General features: G+C 36.4%; 1 protein-coding gene across 2 annotated transcripts; it reads right to left on the bottom strand.

Moving 5' to 3' along the window:
- Positions 1–690: 690 nt before the first annotated feature.
- On the bottom strand, positions 691–9083 carry LOC127941969 (NEDD4 family-interacting protein 1-like). Of its 2 annotated transcripts, XM_052537463.1 has the most exons (9): positions 8885–9083; positions 7068–7155; positions 6819–6949; positions 6649–6699; positions 3346–3433; positions 3032–3156; positions 2712–2778; positions 2370–2475; positions 691–1806 (listed from the first exon to the last, which is right to left on the bottom strand). In XM_052537463.1, exons 1-8 carry the CDS (start codon positions 8912–8914, stop codon positions 2372–2374), a joined length of 684 nt encoding a protein of 227 aa, XP_052393423.1. In that variant the 5' UTR covers positions 8915–9083; the 3' UTR covers positions 691–1806; positions 2370–2371. The 2 variants fall into 2 exon arrangements, with proteins under 2 accessions (XP_052393423.1, XP_052393424.1); XM_052537464.1 differs by lacking the exon at positions 6649–6699 and having other exon boundaries at positions 8885–9081.
- Positions 9084–9444: the final 361 nt, after the last annotated feature.

Here is a 9444-nt window from a genome sequence, read left to right on the forward strand (position 1 = left end):
AACAGGCAAAAACCGGAGACAGCCTGTGCCTGCTCCTCAGACCCACACTCACATACACACAACTGCACTGCATTCATAAACTATAGATAAAAAATATATTTTGGTATTCAAAACCAGCTATTTAATATTCTACATTTCACATGATTCATTACTTTCATTTCGCTGACATGATATATTGCTTGTCAATAGACTTCAGCCGCAACCGCAACAGAAATTTGCCCTTTTGTTGACATGAATATTTTTCATCTACATCCGACCAAGGAAATCAGGTCAGACTCGTTGTATTGGTTCAGCGACTTCAGGAGAGGCTAACAGTTGAAAACAAACCTTCAGTAGCAGATGATTCTATCTCAAAGGATTTTACAGTTAGAAAATGGTCAACAACAAATTAAGAATATGCAAGAAAACAAATTCAAAAATTGCAGGCGGTGAGTGCTTAGGAACATTCCGTTTTCATATTATCCTCATATTTTTGGAAGATTTAAACCATAAAAAAAAAAAAAAAAAAAAACTCTACAAAGTCAAGCAAAAGTAATCATAAGGCATATAGTACTGATAATAATCTTAATAAATAATAATAATAGCCAGTTTTACATTGTATATAGTTTATCAAAGTTTAATTGCAAAGTAGTTCAAATTTCTTGTGTATACTTCACCCTTACATCAAAGATACACCAAAAACATTTCCAGTAAACATTGAACACCAGAGACGTTTAATAGCAGTGTCTTATTTACGAGCAAATACATGTGCACAGCCACAGGAATCCAAAGCTGCATGGAAAACTGAACACAAAAGAGGAACTTCCTGTGTCATGGATGAGTCCCAAGGTGACAAGAGCAGACAAGCCACAGCAGAATCATGCATGATTAGACAGCGAGAGATCAAATGGACCCCTATCACGGCCACTGCACAAGGTGGGGGTGCTATAGTATAAAAGGAGACATGTTTGAATGCAAATATTAAAGTTATCTTCCCTGAAAAGTTGCAAGGACTCAAACATAGAGCCAAATGTTAAGTGCAAAACCATATTTATTTTTACTGATGATAGATGCCATTCACACGTCTCCTGGATCTTTAAAGAAATATTCCTTGATCATAATTTTGGTATTAAGAAGCCGTTTGAAAGAACTACACGGCCAATAATACACGTCTGATCCACATCAATAATGACGACTTAAAAAAAGTAACTTTAATTTCAAGTCATGTAAGGAGGCAGAGAGAAAGAGAGAAACAGTAGAAGAGAATAGAAGAAAAGCATTGACTGTTTAAGATTCAATTCATTTAACACTGCCATTCACAAAGAGAAAAGCTCTTCATGAATGGAGACCAGCAGTGACTGGTTGCCTGCTTGTCAGACGTCACTGAATGAGACGGAGAAAAAAAAATACACTGAAATAAAAAAGCAAGACTTCCCCCTACTGGTGAACAGGGAGCATGGTGCATGCCTGTACTACACACAAGGCTTTATAATACATTACAGACTTGAAAAGAGCAAATAGCACTCAACATCAAACCACTAATGATTTCAGAACAGATACAGAGCTGTTAGCATCCACTATACATCTAGAAATGTAAAAAGAGTATCTTGCCATCTTGACACAAAAACTGCATTTTAAAAGTAGAGACACAGAGAGAGAGGGAGAGAGAGAGAGAAAAGAAACGCTCTTCCTTCAATGCTCTGGAGTTCCGTGGGCTTCCTTTCAGATGAGTAGATAACAGACAGAAGGATTTTTCTTTCCTAAATATGTTTTCCCCACTGGGCTCAATGCAAGCCCCAAGAATGTGTTTTCATTTCCAGCAAATGTCTAGAGTAGATAAAATATATATATCATTATTCAGGTGTTCACTTTACTGGACTTGCCAGTCATTATTATAACTATTCCAGAGCTCTTCCAAAATACATGCTTGCTTCAGTGCACAAATTCTGTAGTGTCACCTGCAACACTGGACAAGGTCTTTGTATGGCATGTGCAACCCGACCCAATGTGACCTTTTCAGGATACTGTATTTTCAAGTTTTACATTTGAAAAATCCAAATTAGCTAACACCTAGACCTGTGGAACTGCAGTGTCCTTAATATAATCTGCCCAAGACAGGGAGCTTCAGGGAGACAGGAAGGACAGCTGAATGTGAGAGGAGATTTCTTTCCTTTTTTTTTTTGCCAAGTTAATAAAAAATGCAATGCATCCTGAAAAGAGGGTGTTCATAACAATAGGTTATGGAAAAATGTTTTTTAATTTAAATTTGCATATATATATATATTTTTTTTTATTTATTTATTTTTTTATGAAAAATATATAGCTGACTATAAATATTAAGAAGGAGGTTTCTCATTAGGGAATATTCATATTTGCTCAGGAATATTTACCTTTAATAGATGAAGAGAACTCTGGTCCGTGGAAGAGTCGAAACGGAGTCTGCCATTTTTCGGATCTTAGCATAGTTAATAAAGCCTCTGAGGAAGAGCAGGATGCCTGTAGGTCATAGAAACTCATCAGTGCTTGAGCCCTCTTCTTAAACGGCCTTTGAACTGGGCCACAATGTCCATTTTTAATGCTCAATGTGTCATTACACAAGAAAACAAGACATGTTTTTAGCATTTATTGATACAGTGCATACGCTTCTTTACAAGCAAAACATTTCACACAAGGAACTTCAGCTGAAAGCAGAAAAAAAAAAAAAAACTGTTGTTTCGTGCACTCATACTTACCAAGCAGCAGAAACACCCACCACAACCAGTACTGTCCATCAAAGTAAGCAGGGAAATAAGTAGAGAACTGAGAAAGAAAAGAGAGGGGAAGAGTGAGAAAGAGATGCACGGATAAAAACACCCATCATGTCCAGGCTTGTAATGTCATGAAGTAAACCCATTACAGCATGTTTCAATCATTTAGTCAGATTCTAGCTGTTGTGGTGATTACTAATGGAGGGTAATGTGCTTCTGAAATGTTCTCGCTAACTTAGTCAAGCCAAAATGGTAAACGATCTAAATAAATCCTAATGTGTAAAATGATCTAGGTGGAAGCGTACCCGTACGATGAGAATCCATTTGATGAGGGACAGACCAAACCCAGATATGGCGCCATAACGCCCAGCTGCGGAGGTTGTGAGGCAGAACGATAGAAAGAAGCCAATCCAGTTGAAGAGGAATGCCACTGAGGAAAAATGATATTTTAAAACTGAATTCAGAAATATCAGATTTTCAAAAGAGTGAAAGAGTGTGGAACAGGTGGTTTATTCCCATTAAAAAAGTAGAAAGCATTTTCTATTTGTCACTTTTCTCCCGCTTGATGGGAAGGAGATAAAAGAAGATAGAGATAGGAACCTTCCGTGAAAACACTTACTGAAACATGTCAACATGAAAATGCCATCATTTCCTATCTGCAGCTGGTCGGCATCCTCAAAGTCATCTCTGGCCACAAAGTCATCATCCTGCAGGGACATATACAGAGACAGAGGTGTCCATCAAATCTAAATGTGTAACAGAGACAGGAAGAGGAAAGCAAGGCTAAAACACAGAACACAGGTCTTAACACGAGAAATCTGATTTCCATTGATTGTTGAAGTCATTTTTATAAGTTAAGAAAGAAGTTGTTTGTTCTATTAAAACATCTAGATTTACATACATCCTCCTCTAGAGCAAGCCATCAACAAATGGTTAAACATGACTGTACCACAAGCCCTGCCCACTAGCTGACTACACCAAGGCATCAAAAGCAAACCGAATCATTTATAATCACTGACGCGGTCTATACTGGATACAGTATTACAGATGCCCATTCAATCTACTCCATACACTAGAGCTACTCAGTCTAGACAACAAATGGAAACACTGACTTCAGAAACAAGGAACAAGTGGATCGTTTATTATTAATGGTGTTTTGAGAATTATATATTTGTTCTGAGCATTTGACTCCATATTGTTCTGTAAATGAAGCACAGAGAGTGTGCAAAAAACACTTCTGTGGAAAGATGAAGCAGCCAACTGTATTGGATCTGACAACAGTTGCAATGCAATCCAATTACACAGTCAACAATTTGACAAACATTGGTTTGTCTGTTAATGATGGTTTTACATGGATAATGTTTTCAGTATTACTCACATGCAATAGCAAGAGGTGTTGATACTATTTCCTATGCAGTGACCTTAGCCAATCATTACAGTGGTCATTTACTGACAAACACTAAAGGAGCTGCTCTTTAAAAACAGATCTCTTCAAACAGAGGATCAGCAAATATTTTACAAATTTGTGAAAAATACTTTATTAATATTATAAGTGCCCATTAAGGAACAATTGAAAGAAATCCATGTCATGACCCCTTTAAATGAGCAAAAACAAGAGAATTAGATAACAACAGGAGAGGAGAGTGAGTGGATGCATATCATTCACAGAAACAAACCACAAACAGTTAAGAGGAGCGATGATTTCACACTTGGTCTGATTGCTTGGTCTAAACCATAGTTGTATTGCTTACCCTTCCTCGTTGCTGCCTATGGATTCTGTTAAATTTTATGGACAACAATCATCTGGAAAACAGTGGAGGATTCAGGAATAGTGCATGACTTATGTTTTCCTAAACATAAGAATACTAAGCGCATACTAAGTGCTGTAAACTAAAGCATATAGTTTGCACCGTCACGTACCTTGATGGATGTGTGTGCCATTTAAAGCAGTGTTTTAATCAGTTAACATTTTGTCTGCATTTTATCATTTTTAATTTAGTGATTTTAACTTTTACTTTCACATGGTAAGCAAACATTTTAACTCTCTTTTTCACCCTCTTTAATTGCATAAAAAAGCCTTCATAAAAAAATACACCATATTTGTTTACATTGCCTCCAAACTGCACATCGTTTTAGGACAACTTTGAGCAGGATGTGGAATATTTAGTAAATTATGGATTTAAAAACAATAGTTAAATAAAAGTATAATTTTTTAAAATTATTATTATTATATATATTTTTTTTTTACAAGGCCGATATTGGGCATTTTTCAAATATCGGTATTGGCTGATAAGTTTTTCGGCTTGGATGATGTGTTTGAAGCACACAGTGTTCACACTCTCTCACTTGTTCATCATTGTCGTTAACAGTTCTGTCTAATACGCATAGAAGTCTGTCTAATAATCAGATAGAATGGTTAAAACAAAGGAATTAATGATACAGAATGTATTACAATGACTGCTTTTATATTAGGCCTATTAGTAATAAAAAGGCAAACATTATTATACTTTCTCGTTTGCCATCAGCATTAAGCAAATACACACACACATATACATATATATTTATATATACAATTTAAATAAATCTCTGAATGACTAATGAACATTTAATTTCACAAACCTTGCAAACTTAGTTGAATCCAGCTGTAAGATCTTGTGAAGTGTGTGTGTGTATCCAGCATGATTGTGTGTTCTCTGTGTGACGGTCTGTCTGTGTGAATTTAATGCTTTATACTTTAAACTCGTGATTTCAAATTATGCTGCGCTTTATGCATTTGCCCGCTGTCATATTCATGTCATTTTCTCTGTGTGCTGTGTGTAAAATGAGTGTTACGCTGGCTTTATTTGAAAATGATGATTCCCAGTGCACACAAACTTCCCACAATACTGAGTGCTCTGTTGGTTACAGTGTTTACTTTCTTTTTAATTATATTTTTATTAAATATTTATATATTTGTGAAAAAATAGTGTCATCTAAAGTATAAGCATGTTTCTTTTACACATTTACTTCATCCATTGTCAAATGATTTCAAATTTCTTAAATATTACTTTATATCTTATAGCTTTATATCGGCCCCCCTGCTTTCCAAGATATCAACAGTCAAGAAAAAACAAAAAACCATATATCGGTCGACCACTATTCGTGACATTTCTCTGGATTTTTTGCTGACTTTTAAACAAGAGATTCTCAAATTTAGACATCACAGCAGTCATATTCTAACGTTAGCCACTTTTTGCTAGCACTGGGATACTATAGAAGAATGGAAGGTGTGATGGGATCTCGTCAAGTGTTTTGGAAGTTTTCAAAAGGGAAGAGCAAAAATATGTAGTTTTTTAAATCAAGATTTTAAAAATCTAAATGAAACTTCATTCACCTCGCCCTATCCGACACGTTTCATAGAGGGGCTTCAAATAATCACAGCTGGAAGGTATGAATAGTATTTAGACACTTAAAAAGTTAGAGCATTTTTAGCTTCACATGCAAAGTGCTTAAAAACAAAAGTCGTAGCTACTAAATATATTTGGCTGCATGTGTGTAGATTTCCACAAACATATCAAATTCAAATAGCACAATATCTCTAGAAGAAGAAAAAAAAAAAAAAAGTTTCAGATACTCTATAGCACTTAACTATCATCACAACTAAAACCTAAGACACCAGGGGCAACATTTCATGACCTGAAAGCACCAAGTCAGTGCTGTTATCCAAATGCTAACAACTGTATCAAATATGCAATGGCAGCTTTTTAACAGTGCAGATATTTTTTTCTGTGCGGCAAATTTACATTACAAAAATAAATGTACATCTATCCCTAGTCAAGACATGTAACCGGTTCAAGCCATAAAACAGGACCCTGGGGTCTTCCTAGATCAACATCCCCTCCACCACCACCACACTTTACAGTCTCACACACTCTTATTGTACCTCCAGCACACAGCGAGTAACGTCATTGAATGTGTCCAGACGCTCCCTGTGCTGTACGCAAGCAGTGTGTGGCAGAGAAACAGCAGTGAACAGGGGACACTACATCACATTAAAGGATTTTTCTTATCCTAGCGCCGGACAGAATTAATGGGTGAGATTTCGTTACTTACTCGTCCTGACACCAGTGGGATAGTAGCCTCTGCTTTGGTCCTCTCAGCCTCGTCGTACGATGGTAAAGATGTGGCTACATTATAAGACGGGGGCTTGGGAAATGTTGCATCATCTTTGTAATCAAAAAATGCTGAGTAGAAGAGAAAAACAGAAATGGTGATTACTCACGTATTATTGCATTATGTAAAAATTGAAATGGAAAACAGATAATCTAATGGGTTTCTGTGGGCACTATTAATGTCGCATACCTGCGCTGTCAGCTGCAAGGCTACTGTAAGGGGGCGGAGAATCACTGGCCACCTGAGGCCCCTCCTCTGGCTCCTCTTCATTGGGCAGCTGGTGACACAAAATAATTCATTGGCTGCATGAAAACCTGAACTTTGTCTCCAGAGTTAGACCGTGACGTTGCATATGCAACTCTGTCATAAAGGCAACTGGAAATATGAGATTTTTTTTTTTCCCCAAGCAAAATACTAATGTGTTAAATTTAAATAGCAGTGGTGTCAGTTTAAATACTCCCTAAAAATGCACACTATGACAATGTAACTCCATTACTTATGTAACTCTACGTTTGAACTCACATGACTTGCCAGACACTCATCACGTGGCCACACACTACAGTCACATTTGTTCCAGAAGTGCCCAACTTCACCATTTCATAAATCAGAGGGAAAACTGGCTTAAATATGATTTATTTAATAAATTATTCATGTTTTATTCACTAAATGATGAAGTAAACAGCCACATAATACAACAGGTTGAAATAGGATTATACCTTTTGTGGCAGTATTAACAATAATACCTCTAAATCTTACTGTAAAGGCGTTTTAAATTATCAGCAAGATCAAAACTCTGCTAAAAAAACTGTTGCACAAAATCTATTACATGCCTTCTACTCTCTTTTTCAAGTTTACAGGTTTTTAGTAAGCAAAAGGGCTTTTAGTGTAATTCTAAAAATGTGCACCTTCATGGTGTGGGACATGCATTGTTATTATTAAGTATTAAGAAATATTTCAAGATAAACATTTACTGGACTGAAGCAACTAAGCTGAAGATTTTAGATAAGTAGTCTGCTGTATTGTTACACAAACTTCACTGATTTAAGATTCACATTATAATAAGCTATCAGGATTTCTTCTTTCAAACATATAAATGACAACATATGTAACAATTTGCATATCTGTGCTCAATTTGGGCCTCTGAATAAAATTGGGGTATATTTTCCTCAAAGTATAAGCTCCATATTCTCACTATATCATACTGTGTAATTAAAAACACTTTTTTTTCTGACCCTCATTTCAGGCATTATATCAAGCTTTGTTGGGTTAAAGGGGCCATGTTTTATACTTAGTTAAATAGTTTTTCATATTTTTATATATTTTAAAAGCGATACCATGGTTTCATGTTCCAATACCCAGAATCATGAATTTATCATAGTTTTAACACGGCAGGAGCAGTTTTTGAAGCATCTTGGAAATGCAGCTCTATAGTAGATCAAAGTACCATGGGATTGCCATCTAAGGTGAGTGTAATAATCTTTACCAAATTTTATATATTATTGTGTATGATAATTACACACTTATAGCATGTCTCTCATAGTGCGAAATTACATCACATAGGCCTGTACTAGTTCAGTGATCTAATCAAATATTTCCACTTCCAAATTTAACAAACCAGGCTGATTCTTTCTACATGAATACTTGTCAATCTGCAATGTCTCTGCATTACGTTAACTTGCCCTGCACGGGGACTGTAAACGAGTTAACGTTGCGTAAGTTAATGGATAATGTATGAAGGAAAACTTTGACGTAAGCAATAAACAACAGCATTAGCAGCTACTTTTAAATAACGAATTGGCTAAACACAATATGTTCAGAGATTAGGAGAAACTACGTGTTATGTCATGTCGCTATCATTTAAATGGACAAGTTATTAATTTCAAAACATTGCGGCCTGCTTCCTGTCAAAGCCTCGGAATTTCCTGACAACACTCCACGCGATGGAGGCGCCTGCCCCCGGTCTGCTTTAAAGATAACCGTGGCGAGTCACAGTGGAACTCACTCACCTGCTGATATCTCCCACTTGGCTCAGCCATCCTCAGCGAGCTTAAATCGGATAACGACGATCCCAATATAGACACAATTCAGGCAGCAAACTGTCTCAATAAACTTGAATATATAATTAATGTCAAGGCCACAGCCCTCAGCAGATCAGATTAGTCTTTGAGCTTCCTGTGACGGCAGACAAGTTGTGATCTATAGCGCTCTCACAGGACTACACGAGTACTACATTAACATCAACCAGGACGTATACTTTTTATGCTTTGAAATTCATTCAAAAGCATAATTTTGATAAACGTCTTTTTTTAGTAGCTTGTTTCATTTTATTAAAGACTCGATCTATACACAATACATAATATGTGCAACTGCTTTGGTGTGAATAAAATTCAGTTTATTTACAAGAGTGAGACATTTATTTGAAAGAAACATTTAAGAATAGGGTGACCATCCGTCCCGCGTAGCGCGTGCGCGCACAGCGTTTGAAGCCCAATTCATTCGTCCCACAAATTGAGACTGTCATGCATAATGAATGCTTGCTCAAAAAAAGTTGGTCGCTCATCTATAT

Source organism: Carassius gibelio, chromosome A21 (genome assembly GCF_023724105.1).
Source record: "Carassius gibelio isolate Cgi1373 ecotype wild population from Czech Republic chromosome A21, carGib1.2-hapl.c, whole genome shotgun sequence".
Classification (NCBI taxonomy): Eukaryota; Metazoa; Chordata; class Actinopteri; order Cypriniformes; family Cyprinidae; genus Carassius; species Carassius gibelio.